This window comes from Hyperoodon ampullatus, assembly GCF_949752795.1.
Source record: "Hyperoodon ampullatus genome assembly, chromosome: 20".
Taxonomy (NCBI): Eukaryota; Metazoa; Chordata; class Mammalia; order Artiodactyla; family Ziphiidae; genus Hyperoodon; species Hyperoodon ampullatus.
In genome coordinates, this window is record NC_136933.1 from 2,438,405 (window position 1) to 2,456,065 (window position 17,661).

The 17,661-nt window shown below is 35.7% G+C and overlaps 1 protein-coding gene across 7 annotated transcripts in view; it reads right to left on the reverse strand.

Moving 5' to 3' along the window:
- The window catches only part of PSD3 (pleckstrin and Sec7 domain containing 3), a gene marked incomplete at both ends in the record, with an annotated part of 563,129 nt that overhangs the window by 276,363 nt on the left and 269,105 nt on the right, over nucleotides 1-17,661 (reverse strand). For 6 of the 7 annotated variants that reach the window (XM_079726463.1, XM_079726462.1, XM_079726467.1 and 3 more), the window contains one exon: nucleotides 16,345-16,403. In XM_079726463.1, coding sequence (XP_079582589.1) covers nucleotides 16,345-16,403 — 59 coding nt within the window. Of the gene's footprint in view, nucleotides 1-16,341; nucleotides 16,404-17,661 lie in introns of all 7 variants that reach the window. The other variant, XM_079726466.1, reaches the window with a different exon arrangement.

Consider the following 17,661-nt stretch of genomic DNA (forward strand, 5'->3'; position numbering starts at 1 on the left):
TTTTGTGTCTATGTTCACAAGTGCTATTCATAAGGGATATTAGTTTTCTTGTGATAGTTTTGACTGGTTTTGGTATCAGGGTAATACAGTCCTCATAGAACACTTTGAAAAATACTTTGATTTTCTATTTCTTCTTGATTCAGTTTCAACAATATTTATCACTCTAGAAATCTGTCCATTTCACCTGGGTAATCTAACTTGTTAACATACAATTGCTGACAGTATTCTGTTATAATCCTTTTATTTCTGTAAGGTAACAGTAATGTCCCCTCTTTCATTACTGATTTTAGTAATTTAAATCGTTTTTTTTTCCCCATGGTCAGGCTAGCTAGACATTTGTCAATGTTGTTGACCTTTCAAAGAAAAAACTTCTAGTTTCATTAAAATGTTTATTGTTTTACTATTCTCTATTTATTTCTTCTCTAAATTATTTCCTTCCTTCTGGTTTCTTTGGGTTTAGTTGCTTTATTTTTGTTTCTTATACTGGAAGTTTAGGTTATTGCTTTGAGATCATTCTTCTTTTTTAATATAAGCAATTACAGCAACAAATATGCCACTTAGCAATGCTTGAGCTGCATCTCATACGTTTTATGCTGCATTTAATTTTCATTTGTCTCAGAGTATTTTTTAATTTCCCTTGTGAATTTCATCTTTGGCCCATAGTTATTTAGGAATGTATTGTTCAATTTCCACAAATTTCACTGTTAATGACATAATTCCATTCCATTGTACTCAGTGAACATACTTTGTATATTTTTACTCCTTTTCAACTTACTGAGACTTACTTTTTGTTCTATCTTGGAAAATATTCCATGTGTACTTGAAAAGAATACATATTTTGCTGCTGCTGAGTGGAGTGTGCTACAGAGTGTGCTTTGTTGATTTCTGCCTAGTTATTCTAAAGATAATTGTAAGTGGGGTACTGAAGTCTCAAACTATTGTTAAATTGTCTATTTCTCCCTTTAATTCTTCCCCCCACCACCACCAGCTTTACTGAGATATAGCCGACATGTAACATTGTGTGAGTTTAAGGTGTCCAAAGTGATGTTTTTCTACACATGTATAGCAAATTGATCACAGTAAGGTTAGTTAACACATCTATCACCTCACATAGTTACCTTTGGTGTGTGTGTGTGATGAGAACTTTTAAAATCTACTCTCTTAGCAACTTACGAGTACACAATACAGTATCGTTAACTGTAGTCACCATGCTGCACCATCTCCAGAACACATTCATCTTATAACTGGAGGTTTATAAGCTTTGACCACCTTTACCTATTTCCTCCATCCTTCAGCCCCTGACAATCACCAATCTACTCTCTGTTTCTATGAGTGCGTTTTCTTTCTTTTCTCTCAGCTTTATTGATATAATTGATATATAACATTCTGTAAGTTTAAGGTGTCCAACATAATGATTTAACATATGTACATATAGCATATGTACATATAGCAAAATGTACATACAGCAAAATGATTGCCACAATAAGATTAACACATACAGCTCTCCATATATTTACATGTTTGTGTGTGTGGTGACAACTCTGAAGATCTTAACAACTTCCAAATACGGTGCTGTTAACTGTAATCATCATGCTGTGCATTATGAGATCCTGAGAACTAATCCATCTTGTAAATGAAAAGTTTGTACCCTTTGACAACCTTCACCCATTTCCCCCACACATCCTGATCTTGGCAACCACCAATTTGCTCTGTTTCTATATGTGTGCATTTTCTTTTTAGATTCCACATATAAATGAGATCACACAATATTTGTCTTTCTCTTATTTCACTAGAATAACGCCCTCAAGGTTCATCCACGTTGTCACAAACAGTAGGATTTCCTTCTATTTTATGGCTGAGTAATATTTCATTGTGTGCATATCTATCTATCTACTTACCTACCTGCCTATCTATCTCACATTTTCTTTACCCATTCATCCGTAGATGGACACTTAAGTTGTTTTCATGCCTTGGTATTGTAAATAACGCTGCAGTGAACAGAGGAGAATGGGTATCTTTTAGAGATGGTGCTTTCATTTCCTTTGACTATATACCCAGAACTGGGACTGCTGGATTATACGGTAGTTCTATTTTAATTATGAGAAACCTCCATACTGTTTTCCATATATGGCTTGTATCAACTTACATTCCCACCAAAAGTATACAAGGGCTCCCTTTTGTCCATATCCTTGCCAGCACTTGTTAACTGTTGTCTTTCTGAGAACAGCCATTCTAACAGGTGTGAAGAGATAGCTCACTGTGAGGTGATAACTCACTGCAGTTTTGATTTGTACTTCCCTGATGATTAATAATGATGAGCATCTTTTCATGTACCTGTTGGCCATGTGTATATCGTCCTTGGAAAAATTCAGTTTCTTTGCCCATTTAATCAGATTATTATTATTGTTAGTGAGTTGTATGAGTTCCTTATGTATTTTGATTATTAACCACTTAGCAGACAAACAATTTACAAATACTTTCTTGCATTCCATAGGTTGCCTATTCTTTTTGTTGATGATTTCCTTTGCTGTGCAGAAGGTTTTAAGTTTGATGTTGTCCCATTTATTAATTTGTTTTTATTGCTTTTGCTTTTGGAGTCAGAGTCAAAAAACCACTGCCAAGACCAATGTCAAAGAGGTTACTGCCTATGTTTTCTTCTAAGAGTGTTATAGCTTCAGGTCTTACATTCAAGTCTTTAATCCATTTCAAGCTAATTTTTTGAGTGATATAAGGGTCCAGTTTCATTCTTTAGCATGTGGTTATCCAGTTTTCCCAACACCATTCACTGAAGAGACTATCTTTATACCACTGAGCATTCTTAGCTACCTTTTCAAATATTAATTGATTATATAGATGTGTGGATTCATTTCTGGGATCTTAATTCTGTACAATTGGTCTATGTGTCTGTTTTTATGCCCGTACCATACTGTTTTGAGTACAGCTTTGCAGTATAATTTGAAATCTGGGAGGTGTGATGCATATGGCTTTGTTGTTTTGGCTATTTGGGGTCTTTTGAGGTTCCATACAAATTTTAGGGTTGTTTGTTCATTTCTGTAAAAAAAAAAAAAAATGCCATTAAAATTTTGATGGAGATTGCACTGAATCTATAGATGGCTGTGCGTAGTATGGACATTTTAACAATATTAATTCTTCCAATCATGAACATGGGACATCTTTCCATTCGTGTCTTCAATTTCTTTCTTCAATGCTTTTAGTTTTCAGTGTACAGATCTTTCATCTCCTTGGTTAAATTTATTCATAAGTATTTTATTGTTTTTGATGCCATTGTGACTGGGATTGTTTTATTTCTTTTCCAGAGAATTCATCCTTAGTGTACAGAAACACACACTGATTTTTGTATATTGTGTTCTAACAGTTTTTTTTTTCTGTGTGTGAAGTCTTCTATCTTTAAGATTATATCATTTAAGAAAAGAGATAATTTTACTTCTTCCTTTCCAATTTGGATGCTTTTTATTTCTTTTCTTTGTTTGACTGCGCTGGCTAGAATTTCCATTACTGAGTTGAATAGGAGTGGTGAGAATGGAAACCCTTGCTTTGTTCCTGATCTTAGAGGAAAAGCTTTCAACATTTCACCACTGAGTATGATGTTAGCTGTGGGCTTGTCATGTATGGGCTTTATTATGTTGAGGTACATTTCTATACCCAATTTATTGAGAATTTTTGTCATGAAAGGATAATGAATCTTGTCAAATGCTTTTTCTGTATCTATTGAGATGACTGTATGATTTTTAACCTTTCAGTCTATTAATGATTATTGATTTGTGTATGCTGAAACACTTTTGCCTCATAGGGATGAGGCACTTGATCATGGTGCATGATCCTTATAATGTGCTGCTGAATTCAGTCTGCTAGTATTCTGTTGAGAATTTTTGCATTTATATTCATCAGTGGCTTGTGATTTTCTTGTAGTGTCTTTATCTGGTTTTGGTACCAAGGTAATGCTGGCCTTGTAAAATGAGTTTGGAAGGAGTCCCTCCTCCTCTTGAATTTTTTGGAAGTTTGAGAAGGACTGGCATTAATTATTCTTTAAATATTTGAATTCACCAGTGAAACCATCTGGTGCTAGGCTTCTCTGTATTGAGAGGTTTTTGATGTTGATTCAATCTCCTTACACATTATTGGTCTGTTCAGGTTTCCTATTTATTTTTGATTCAGTCTTGATAGGCTACATGTTTCTAAGAATTTATGTCTCTTCTAGGTTGCCCAACTTATTGGCATATAATTATTCACAGTGCTCTCTTATGATCCTTTGTATTTCTGTGTTATCTATTGTAATGTCTCCTCTTTCATTTATAATTTTACTGATTTGAGTCCTCTTTTTGTCTTGGTTAGTCTAGCTAAAGGTTTGTCAATTTTGTTTCAAAAAGCCAACTCTTAGTATTATTAATCTTTTCTATTGTTTTCCTATTTTCCACTTCATTTATTTCTGCTCTTATCTTAGCTCTACTCTTATTTCCTTCTGCTAACTCTGGCTTATTTTATTCTTCTAGTTCCTTGAGGTGTAATGTTAGATTGTTTGAGATATTCCTATTTTCTTATAGCTATAGTTTGTTCTTAGAACTGCTTTTGCTTCATCCCATACACTTTGGTATGTTGTGCTTCCATTTTTGTTTGTCTCAAGATACTTTTTCATTCCTTTTTAATTTCTTCTTTGATCCACTGGTTGCTCAGAAGTATGTTGTTTAATTTCCATGTGTTTGTGAATTTTCCAGCTTTCCTCCTATTAATGAATATCTAGTTTCATACTTTTGTGGTCTGAAAAGATACCTGATATAATTTTTATCATCTTCAATTTGCTGAGACTTGTTTTGTGCATAACATGATCCTAGAAAATGTTTCATGTGTGCTTAAAAATATATGTATCATGCTGCTGTTTAATGGAATATTCTATATATGTCTGTCAGATCAAATTGATCTATAGTGTTGTTCAAATCCACTATTTCCTTTTTGATTCTCTGTTGGATGATCTATCCATTGGTGAGAGTGGGGTCTCCAAGTAGTATTATACAGCTGACCCTTGAACAACATGAGTTTGATCTCCATGGGTTCACTTACACATGGATTTTTTTCAATAAATACACTGGAAAATTTTTTGGAGATTTGCAGCAATTTGTAAAAATCTCAGACAAACCACATAGCTCACAGCCTATCATCACAGAGAAGTGCTTTTTTTTTTTAATGTAGCAGTGTTTCTAATATTATATTATAAATGACTGTAATGTTGTATGCCATAAAAATTTTATAACAATTTATTCATTAGTGTACAGGCTAGGCTACCATGAAGCAATCTTATTGCTGCTTCTTTGTTATCAATGCATGAATCATTACACCTGTAAATAAATATGAATTTCTTTTTCACATTATCTTTTCATTTTGACGTCTGGCATTATTAATACATGTAACACCTATAGCATTTTGTACCACATAAGACAATACTGATGTAGGTACTGACAGAGAATTCATCTTATAAACAGGTGATAAGCTTAATGATAATTATAAGTTTAACATAAGGAGGAGAAAATACATTTGCTGTACTGTATTTACTGATACCATTAAGTTCATAAACTTACAGTACAGTAAATATATTTTCTCCTCCTTATGATTTTCTTAATAACATGTTCTTTTCTCTAGCTTACTTTATCGTAAGAATAAAGTATGTAATACATACAACAGACAAAATATGTGTTGTTTACATTATTGGTAAGGCTTCAGGTCAACAGTAGGCTATTAGTAGTTAACTTTCGGGGAAGTTAAACATTACGCGCAGACTTTCAACTGCACGGGGGGGTCGGCGCCCCAGCTCCCACGTTGTTTCAAGAGTCAGCTGAATCACTCTCTCACCTTTTAGCTCTGTTACTATTTGGTTTATATGTGTAGGTGCTCTGGTGTTGAGTACATAGTCTCCCTTCCATTTGTTAGCTTTTTATCCATGTATTTCAGGGCTGTGTTATGAAGTGCCTATACCTTAGAATTGTTATATCCTCTTGGTGGACTGACCCTTTTATCATTATAAAATGTCTGTCTTTGCCTCTAGCAATTCTGGTCTTAACATACATTTTGTTGATATTAATGGAGCCACTCCACCTGTCTTTCCATTACTGTTAGCCCAGTAGTACTTTTTCCATTCTTTTACTTTCAACTTACTTGTCTCTGAATCTAAAGTGTGTCTTTTGTAGACATAGTTAGATGCTTTTAATCCATTTTTCTAATCTTTCATGTCCAATACCTGGCTTCTCCTAGAGGCAGTTTCTATTGACTGCTATTCATACTATGTATGGGCCATACTTTCCTATTTCTTTGTCTCAAAATTATTTGTTGAAAACTAGAAATCTTAAATAACATAATACAGCCACTCTGTAAATCAGGTTCCTTCCCCTCCCCATCTTTTGATGTCACTGTTTACTTGCTTCTCCTGAACTAATTCTGTAAAGTCTATGTTCTTTGCTGTGTGTGGCCACTGAAGTCTCTGCTCAGTTAGCTCAGCAGTCAATCTATTACTGGACAGAGTTTCCCTAAACACGCTGAACCAGGAAGTAGTCAGCCTGTGCCGTGGGGTTCTGCATGTGCTGAGGCTCCAGGAAGTGGTTCACAAATCTGAGGCTTCACTTTCTGCTTGCGCAAAATCTCAAAGTCAGGCAGAAGTGAGAACTTAGGGTCTTCTCAAGTTTTTTCCTGGGCAGGTAGACACAGATTCCCAAATATATTCAGAGCTTACCAAAGCCCCCTTTATGTATCTTATTTCCCAGCTTTTCCTTTTGAGTTTTTTGGTCAGCCTCTTGTTTGTCAGCCTCTTGTTTACCACCATCCCAGGCAGCAGCAGTGTTGAACAACTGCCACATACTCTGGGGAAAAGACTGTTTTCAGTGAGTGAACGCAGAGTCAGATCAAAGAAAAACAAGCTATGCAAGTGATGATTTTCCAGGGAGCTGCCAGACATGTCACATACACGTAATGACAATTCCCTGGGAATGGGGCTTTGAGGAGAGCTCCAAATTGCCCATTCCAGTGGATGCTAGGCTTTTGGTTTTCAAAGCTACTGTGACTGTGAGGCTATTGGTTTTCAAGATTACTCTGGAGCTGGGGAGAGGGGACTGTTAAACAGGATAAGTGGAAAGAGCACAAAGCTTTCTGTTCTTATGGCAATTCAGCTGGGTTTTATTTTTTTTCCTCCAATAAAGTCTTTAGATTGTTACAAGCATTCTGGTTAATATCCAGAGTTCTGAAAATGTTTATTTTGGCCATTTTTTGCTAGTGTTCTCACTGTTTTTTGGAGGAATGGATTTTCAGAAGTACTGTCATTTAGAAATCTTTCTCCCTGACTGTGATCTTTAGACCCTAATGAAAGACTCTTTTTAATATCAGTAATTAACATCCACATCAAAAATTATCTTTTCTTAAGTTTTAATTACTTAACACAATAAAATATTTAGATGACAACTTTAAACTGGATGAGAAGCTACTAGTTTTTTCCAAGTTCTTTTGGAAGATTCATGAGCAGTATGTATAAAGATCACTCAGTCAAAAATGCTTCTTTAGGACACCAGGAATTTCTATTATAAGGTGTAAATAAAACTTTCATCATTTAATTAACAATTGTTATGTTTTACAACATTTAAAAATAATGATAAAGCCCCTGGTGTTATTTTAGTTTATAAAATCACACTCATTCTAAATTCAGTTTTATTTCATTTACTCGCTTGTTTGGTATTGCCTTTTGTATACTTTCACAGTAACTAAACATTGCCTATATTAGTATAAAGATATCAATTTGACTCACATGAACTTTGAAACAGCGATTAGGAAAATAGCAATTGGGGGGGGAAACAGGTATGTAAAGTCAGACCAACAAAAGATAATTCAAACACTTTGGGTCCTCCACAGTAAGGTAGTGTTCTGGGTGCAATCACCCGGAACACTCTGCCTTGATTTGTCTGACCAATGCAGGGAATAAAGATATGCCTTGATTTATCTGACCAATGCAGGGAATAAAGATAACCAAAATACATGGCTTTCTATAGGTCAAAGATGCCCAACAACTTCTGGAATACTTGGTTAGTTGAGGCTCTTTAAATCTGCCATTTATTGTCCTCCTCTGACTCACTGGTAATTCTTCTAGGTTTAGGAGCAAAAGCAAAGGGTCAGGTCAGTCCATTTTGCATGTTACTGACATCAGTGTTTAAACACTCCCCAAGTTTTTATTCCATTTTTATCAGGGAATAAGAGTAAAATGAAGTCTTTATCATCAAGAAACAGTCCTTATGAGACCTGGATTTTTTTTTTTCTCCTTGTTATACCAAATTGCATCAATTAATTTGAAAGACTATTATTCAAACAAATACTGTCCACTGAACAAAGTGAACTTTAATCACTGACTTTGTATCTCAACAATTCATAGGTATCAAAGACACAGTATCATGGTTCTATCCTCTTCTTCCTATTCTGTTTTCTTTTGAAATTGATTCATGACTTTGGAAAATAGTAGGCCTGCTCTGAAACAAATGCTGGCAGTTGCATGCCAAGGCAGCGTTTTCATAGAACCTTCTTATATTCTGAATTCCTTCCCATTAAATGAATAAAGCATAGAGATTTGAAAAGGCCTCCTTATGCACTGAGAGGCACAAAAATTATCCTTTGAAATCAATGTAACATTTCCAATCAAATCTGAGATGCTCAATAAGTATAAATCTGTAGATCATTATCTTTAAAATCAGGAGGCATTTTTAACCAAATCTAAAATGGAAAAGCCACAAAAAGAATTCTATTTGAAATCCCAAAATACCAGGTAGGCCCAAATCTTGACTACTTAGCCAATTAAGGTACCATTATTAATGAGACAAAATATTAATCAAAAAGTAAAAAAAAAAAACAAAACTGGGGGTTCACATTCCCAAACAAATTTAAGGCTATTCTCCCAACATCATTATACTGCCATTTACAAATATATTTTCTTACAAAAGAAGGAGTTGTTTTATCCATTTGTTTCCTTTTAGAGAGAAATTCTTTGATGAATTTATCATGTCTGAAAAACGCAACTCGGACACATTTCACATTTAGAACGTTAGGTAAAAAGATCATCCTCAACATAACTCTACTACGTTTGGGGGAGGGAGCAGAAGGTTTCATACACTAAGGGGCAAGAATCTGGAAGAGACAAGTTCTGTAAACTTCTGTAAAGGACCAGATAAGAACTATTTTAGGCTTCACAGGCCATAAGGTCCCTGTGACTACTGAACATCGTCATTTTAGTTTGCAAATGTGTGTGGCCGTGTTCCAATAAAAGTTGGGAAAATCAGCGCGACCATGCTTGTGGGTCACACTTTGCCGGCTCAGTCTATGAGAAAAGGAAAAGGAGCGGCACTGGTACTGAGGACAACCACGAGTGGGCATGCAAGCAGATTAGGCGGCCTGATGTATTCTGTGCCTTAATTTCAGGTTTTCCCTTTGTTACAGTTGTGGCATTTTTTCCCACCCCAGCAGATAATCAACTCCCAACTTCAGTGGTAACTGACAGCAAAGAAGGAAAGTTAAGAAGAAGAGTTTCATTCTTAACAATGTCACTTAGACACCATACAAACTATAATCTAAAGCTGAGCATAAGTGTGACCAAGCCTTTGCTTTGAGCATGCTTCCCTGACAACTAGGAGAATGGAACCTTCTACCAAGCTCCAGCCAAGACATGACCCACACTCAGCCCTAAGGGGAAGCTGCTGATAGGGTAGCTATCTCAATTGCACATTCACCAGGAAGCAGCCCACAGCATATACTCTGATGGAAAGGTTGAAGAATTAGCAAAATAATCCTAAAATGTTTCATTTTTAATAGCGTAAAGTCTGGAAACTTTATGGAAAACATGCTTTCAGAGAAACTAAAAGCTCTCATGATCCATTGGTAAAATCTGGCTTCATAAATCTTGAAATATTAAAACACAGCAGGCATACCCTCCCACATGACAACTCCACCTCCTGCAACATGTTACAGTAAGCGCTGAAAAAGCATACTACTGATCTGGTAATTACTTCACTTCTGGAGCTCTGCTAAAAGCTCCTATTTTGCTTTTGCTTTGTATGAATCGCTATCAAATAAGCTTAATTGTGTTCTGCTGCCCTCAGGTGTCCATTTTTTAAATTATACATGATTAGTTGGCAAAGCAGGATCCTTTGTAAATTTCCAAACCAAGAAACTATAGCTATAATATTTAAAGTATTCTTTCATAAACCCCAAACACAAGGCTAATGTAAGTGTTAAAAGTTCAACTTTTAGATATATTTGAAATATTACTGGGATTTTTCCTACCACTTGTGTAACACACTGCCATTGAAAAAGGAGCCAGAAATGGCATAAAGAAGAAAAAGATATATGGCAACTGAAAATAATGTTGCAAGACAGTGTTTCTCAAAGTGTGGTTCAGGGATCCTGTTCAGGGTGTCCAGGAGGTCAAACCTATTTTCATAATAATAATAAAAACGTTTTTCAGTCTCTCACAAGTTACAGTGGAGTTTTCTAGAAGCTACATGACTTGTGATGTACTGCAAAAGACAAAATGCAGAAGCAGAGAATCTAGCAGTCTACTATTAAACCAAATATGAAAGAGATTGGCAAAAAATTTTAAATGCTATTATTTTCACTAAATTTTGTTTAAGAATAATTATTGTTCATAAAAAAGCATGTTATTCATTTAATTGGTTTATTAATACTATTTTAAATGATTTAATAAAATGTTTAAATTATCCATTTTAGTTTCTAATATGGTAAATCAGATATAAGTAAAAGCTTTTTGGTGGTCCTCGAAATATTTTAAGAGTATAAAGGAATCCTGAGAACACTGAGAAGTATTTAGTAGCATCTTCTATCATTGCTTCATAGAAAGTAGTTTCTCTAAAATTTGAGAAAATAAAGAAAAAGACTGCCCTCATTATCAAATTACAAAGACTAACTAACCTCTACTTCTAACTTGATTGTCTAGACAGGCATTAAAGAAAATAATGGGATTAGAGGTCAGAGGTTTCAGTCACCTTCCTCATCCTCATTTCCCCCTCCCTCCCCAAACTATTTGCAGGAAGAAAGAGCAAAACCTGACTTAACAGAGTTTCATCTGCTTTCCTTTATCACCATCTACGAATGAGCAGTGCAAATGTGAAAAGCTCATAATGGTAAGAAAGAGAAGGGATGAAGTGGTTGAATAATGTATCAATGAGATAATCCGAGGCCCCTAAATGAGCCCCACTGACTCAACTGATAAAAGCTATCCTTTTATAGCTTGTATTTTATAAGTATGAACTGATTCTAAAAAAAGTAAAACTACAAAAAAAAAGTGAAAAAAGAAAGAGAAGGGGGTAAGGGCAGGGAGAAAGGAATGGAGGAAAGAAAAAAAAGTAAAGGAAGGCTTTCATTTTGAGGAGTCATGGAAGCCAAGAAAATCCACCAGTGCATGATTAATTCTGACATGCTTAAATAAGGATTCCTATTAAAATCTCGGCAGCTGCCAATTTGACAGTGATGAGAGTCTGGTGGAGTCACTGTGGCTGGGGAGCCCCCACGAGGTGAAAGAAAGACTCCGCACCAGGGAGGTGGAAAAGAGGACTCCAAGGGAAGGAGGCTTATGGAAATAAACACCACCCACGGCTGGAAATCAGATAGAAAAAGAATTCAGAGCCAGGGCTGGCTCTCCTGGAAGAGGACACTGAGGAAATGCAGTAGCATGGACACGAAGAGGGGTCCACAGAGAAGACAGCTCTGCAGGAGGGAGGGACGGCAGAGGCAAAACGCACTCACAGCGGATGCCAGTTACAATGAAGACGGCTGCAGAAACCCACAGAGAGTCCCTGAGTTATTAGATAACTACCTAGCAACCTCATGGAGATCTGTGCTGCTTTTAAGGGTGGAAATATAAGGTAGCACAATATGAAAAGTAAAAGCATTACAGGTCTTTAATCACAATTCTTACAACAGTCATTTTCCACTTCTGATAATAAACCAAATATTTTACCCACCATTCAAAATTCTAGCATCCTAGAGAGCCAATCTATGAATTAGAAACTCACAATTATCAATGTAGTTTACAGATTGAAAAATAATGAATTCCTATGACCTATCTCAAACTGAACTACACACTACACACACCTTCTTAACATTATTCTGTTACAAAACCTACACTTTATTCCTTGACTTCTTTCTTCCCCCTACCAGTATGGTATACTTGCCTTGGTTTTACCCCTTATCCAACCTATAACCCAACACCAAAAAGAGCCAGTAAGGTCCTGCCTCATACAACAAAGCCAGACTACTGAAGATGATGCACGCCAAGTATCCCAAGGATAGAGCATCTGCAGGATGCCCAGCCCGAGACAGGAAGCCACCACTCCAGAGAAACCACACCCTACTCGCTACACCCCATGCACAGGGTGGGCTGGCTCTGTCAATGCTAGAAAGCGGAGACACACCTCAGATATAACTGCTGCTAAAAATCCCAGGCCTCAGTGTTAAAGGGTAGATTCCGTCACAAAATCTTGACTTAAAATAATGCCCTGGCTACTGCCTCTGACCATGGCCTGACCTGGGCAGCACCATCCTGTGGATCTCTTCCAACTTTTAGCTGTGACACTGGCCAACTACTGTGCCCCTATCCACCCCAGTCTCTGCTGCAACTCAGTTCTATTTCTAAAATTTCCTCCCATCTCAGGATCCAGTCCTGCTAAGAAGCTCCTGACTACTGTCTTGTCCCTGCTACCTGTCTTCAGCCTCAGCCTCAGATTCAGGAGGCTGAAGCTCAACTATGACTGAAGTACAAGAGAGCTACTTTTAGTTAACAGAGCACATCTGAAGATAAGTCCAGAAAAGGAAAAGGTTTGAGTTTATTCTAAAATGATAAATCATTTTATTCATGCCATTTCCAATAAAATACAAGGCTTTAAAAAAAAGTTTCAACTCTTTCCTCGTTGATAGTTACAATATTCAATACACCTTAGTTCCAACATAGCAAGAGAAAAATAAGCCTTACAGTTTGTTTTGATAGATATTGATCTGTATGTGCAAAAGTCTAATTTACATATAGATTTCAGATATGAAGAGGCATTTTAAAAATAAGAGATTACTTAGCAAACGTGACCACAATTATAAAATACTTATTTAATCTAAGTGAGTAAACCACTTGCAGAAAAGTAAAAGCAAGTCCATACTATTGCTAAAATAATGATAAATCATTTATATTTTTAAAGGTAGGTTCAGAAGGGAATCACCATTCTTAGCTCCAGTGAAATGACCATAACATCTGAGCCCACTTAGTGAAGGGTGTGTAATTAAGAGACCCCCGGTGCTTTTCCACCACAGTACCTCAGTTACCTACCACCACGTCTGCAGTTAACCTAAGGGAGGTTAGCCTCACCAGCACTACCAGAGTGAGATATGGCCTATGATCCTTACCCAGATGGCAGGGAACTTGGAATGGAGTGTACATGCTACAAGTGTTTCTTTAATGACAGAATAAATTAGAAAAAAGGAAGCTAGAAAGACATTCCAACATATGACACTGTATTAGACTCACTGTATTAGTATACCTTCTACCATCCTATTACTAAGATTAGCAGGAAGAACAAAGGCCCATTCCAGTACATTTTCAACACATCATTCCTAAGCACAGGCAGATTCACAAAGAACAGCTGTAAGAAGTGAACCTCCCAGGTTATACCTCCCCCACTGAAAGCATGAGGATGGGATGAGCTTGTCTCAGCACTTCTTAGAAAGGTCATGCTGTTGTACTGTTATTATGACACAATGGTAGGGAAGAAAAGGGAAGTGGTTTATTGGTTCATTTCCCAAGAGGATTACTCCAGCTTTGGACTAAGTAATGAGAGGTGATGACCTAGGCAGTACAGCATAAGGAGAAGGTGAAAAGGGGAAGATGTTAGAAATAATTCACTGTATACTCTTCATGAATGATTCACTTTCAATAAGTCAGACACTGTAACATAATTCAGGCAATCATAATGCAAGAGAAGTTATATCCAGAATTATGAATTAAAAACTTACCACCTAGAAGGAAAATTTATTTTTAAAATGTATCCAGAGGAGGAAAAGAAGAGAAACACATTTTCACACAGTTAGTTTTTGTGATAGCTACTATATTTTCAACAGACTTGTAACAGCATGCATTGTATATAATAAAAAAAGTCTAATATACAAAACTTAAACGACAGACAATCCGAAGTATGTAGCACACATTTTTAAAAACAAACCTGAGAACTAATAATCACTAAAAACATGATTTTGAAGGCGATACAGAGAGATTTACTTGCATTCATAATTTTCTCCCTCATATGTAATTCTGCCACTATAGCCAGTTGTTATTACGTACGATTGGCATAAATCAAGATAATATTAAACTGTTCATTTATATAAACTGTCTCTTATATCCTAGTTGCCAAAAAGAAGTGCATCATTTAATCTCCTTTTAATTCCTCAAATGTGGAAGACAAAAGCAAATCCAAGATCTGTGGTTCTGAACCTGTGTACAAGAGGCCCTGGGGTGCCCATGGCTTGTTTGGACATCAAGCATGCGGAGTTATCTGAATAAATAACAAACCTCACACCTTTATTTACTGCTATGCTTCAAATTATTGTGATTAATAAGACACATGTTTATTTGAAAGTATTATTAAAGCAATATTAGCTTTTTAAAAAGCAATCCAGCTTTTAATAGAAATAAATCCCCACAAATCTAGCAACCTCCATAGAAGTTCTATGACATCCCCAACCTTTAAATAAGAATCGAACTGTTACTGGATTCTTTTTTTCATTATTACACATTTTCTCAGTCAAAAGAGAGTAAATGCACAACTATCATATGTGGATGGGACCTCAAGATATCCAATGTGAAGATGATTCCTTGTGCTGGGACGCACTGGCTTGGATTAATGTTTATATGTGGACAAGCATAATCAAAAGTGTTTCCTTCAGCTGATAGTTAGGTTAAGAAATTGAGTGGGAGGAAAAGAAGGGGACAGAGTTGCAGCTGTTATCACAAGATGAACAGAGAAGAAAGCAATGAAAATGTGCTTCACTGTTAACAGGAAAACAGAGGTTAGGACAGTACACTGATTGGTCATCCCCATATCAAGTTGAATGAACATTAGACTCTAACACTCATTTCAAGGCTCACACTGTGGGAATCCCAGTACCTTCATTTCCACAAGACGTATTATCCACAAATGTCCCCTGAGAACATCTACATTTTCAGCCTATATAATCTCAGGACACAAGTTACATATGCCTACAAGTCACTAACGTGCTCTAAATTCACCTCCTGCAAACTGAAGAAGGAATTTCCTAGTTGAGTATTGTGAGATTTGTGAAGACGATGTTGAAATTATGATTCTATCACTGTATCTTCTCCTTCACTTTCTTGACAGTAGAACCATTCTTCCCCCCTCAGTCCATCTTAATGACCCCATACAGCTCCATTTTGCCTCTCTTAAAGAGGAGCACCATGTTTAAAATAAGGTGGGACCTTTTGGAATAGTAGAACAAATTAGGACCAATATCTAAGTTTTAGTTCTTTTAATGTGGTTTCTTAATTGTAAGATAAATCATACAGCAAATCAAGGGATGATGTAGACTCTTTAATTATAAGAAACATGATTTTCTCTTCAAAATAAATGGACCTGGGACTATGAAATAATTTTTGTGCTAAGTACATGTTGATCTATATTTAACTAAAACATTCTTATTTTCTCTAATATGAACAGTTCAAGTAAATGCTAAAATTCCACTTCTATGAAAGGTGAAAGTTTACATACAATTCTAAATTCTGTAAGTTCATCCTATACTTTAAATAGAAGATGAGACGGTAGATTACCTTGATATTTCAACTAGCAAAAGACCAGGTAAGTTGAGGAGTGTAAAAAAGTCTGAGTTTTAAGACTTACTACTATATTTAGTGAAAACATAGTCGACACTTTCAGAGCTAACTTATATCCTCTTTCCACTATTCTATATCAACCCTAGTAGCTAACCAAAAAACAAAACAAAAACAAAAAACATAAATAAAAGCTCTGTCTCTGCCATCTAGTGGAGAAAGAAGATACAGAACACACATTACAGCTAGAACAACTCCAGACGTATAGGCGTACAGAATTCACTTAAAATTGTGTTCAGTGCTAGCATGTAGAATAAGTTATTTCTTTTTCCAAAGGTTTATGCTTACCTACCTGCCATGTAGAGAATGAGGTAAAGGGAGGCAGAGGATAAACACGTATGAACACAGAAGCAAAGATAAGCCCAAAATATTTTGGAGCTCTGTAAGACAGCTCTTCACACACCTACACTTACATGGCCATGGAGATCTGTGTTAAGAAGCATCATTGCACAGGTGAGGCAATGGACTCCATCTAACAAAAGAGACAAGGACAGAAAGCATTAATTCACTGTTGCCTGTTGGACTCCTCAGTATCATTAAAATAGCATACCTATGCTTAATTAAGAACCTATGAAAATGCAATACTGTGGCTAGACAAAATTAATCATATTCATTTGGGGAAACACAAAATAGATAAAGAAAAAGTTATTAAAAGGATCTCAATGCACAGATTTGGACTCTACTGGTGATAAAGTAAATTATTCCTACCTCTGGAGGACAATTTGATAGTATATATCTAAAGCTTTGAAACAGTGCCCTTTGACACAGCAAACCTACTTCTAGGGCTTTATACTAATGAAATAAGGAGCTACCCAAAACACAAGGATATCTAAAGAAAGACTGCTTACAATGGGGAATGAGTAAATACAACCCGCCTAAAACACAATTCTGTTATGTTGAAGTCACTAAAAATGTGGTCCAAGTATACATGTTGAAATGGAAAGATATTTTACAATAAAGTATTACATGAAAAACACATTATATGCAGTATGATTCTATTTAAATATAATACATCTAGAATGATATATAATGTAATATTAAAAGAGATTTTTATCTCTGGATAGTAAAATTATAATATTTATCTTTTTTATTTAAAGTTTCTCAATTTTCTATAAGATATAGAAATGAAAATAAATTATTTAATACTGTTACTTTTTTTATTTTCTGGGAAGAAAGTGAATTAGGAAAGAAGCAAAAGTTAAAGAAAACCAAGATTTGCATCTTCCAATGTTTACTCTTTGGGTATTAGTTCTCTGGCTAAAAATATATAGACAGAAATAGTTATCCTTTTTCTTGCCATTCTTTAAAGGCAACATTTAGGTTGACTGGTCCAGGATGCTATGGATCAGACAAAAGTGAAATACTGAAATAATCACTGAAGATTTAAAAATTAATATTTAGGGGAAAAAAGTTACCCAAACCAGCAAGGTCATTTCACACTTATATGGAAACATCACTTTCTCTTCTTACTTTAGAAAGGAAAAGAAAAAGCACTAAGAGTTAAGCTTCTCACTTCCAAACCTTAGGATTAGTTCTTATTCTCTCCCTGCAATTCTCAATCCAAGTAAAGTAGACAATAGCAGTTGCAGATGCACAAAAATCTTATTAATTTATACTAAATATACAAAAAAGCTTGTCCAACTACTGAATTCATGAATTAAAGATAGCTTATCTTCCAAACTATGCCTCTGAGTTCAGTAGGTGATTTCTCTTAAGTGGACTATCTCTAA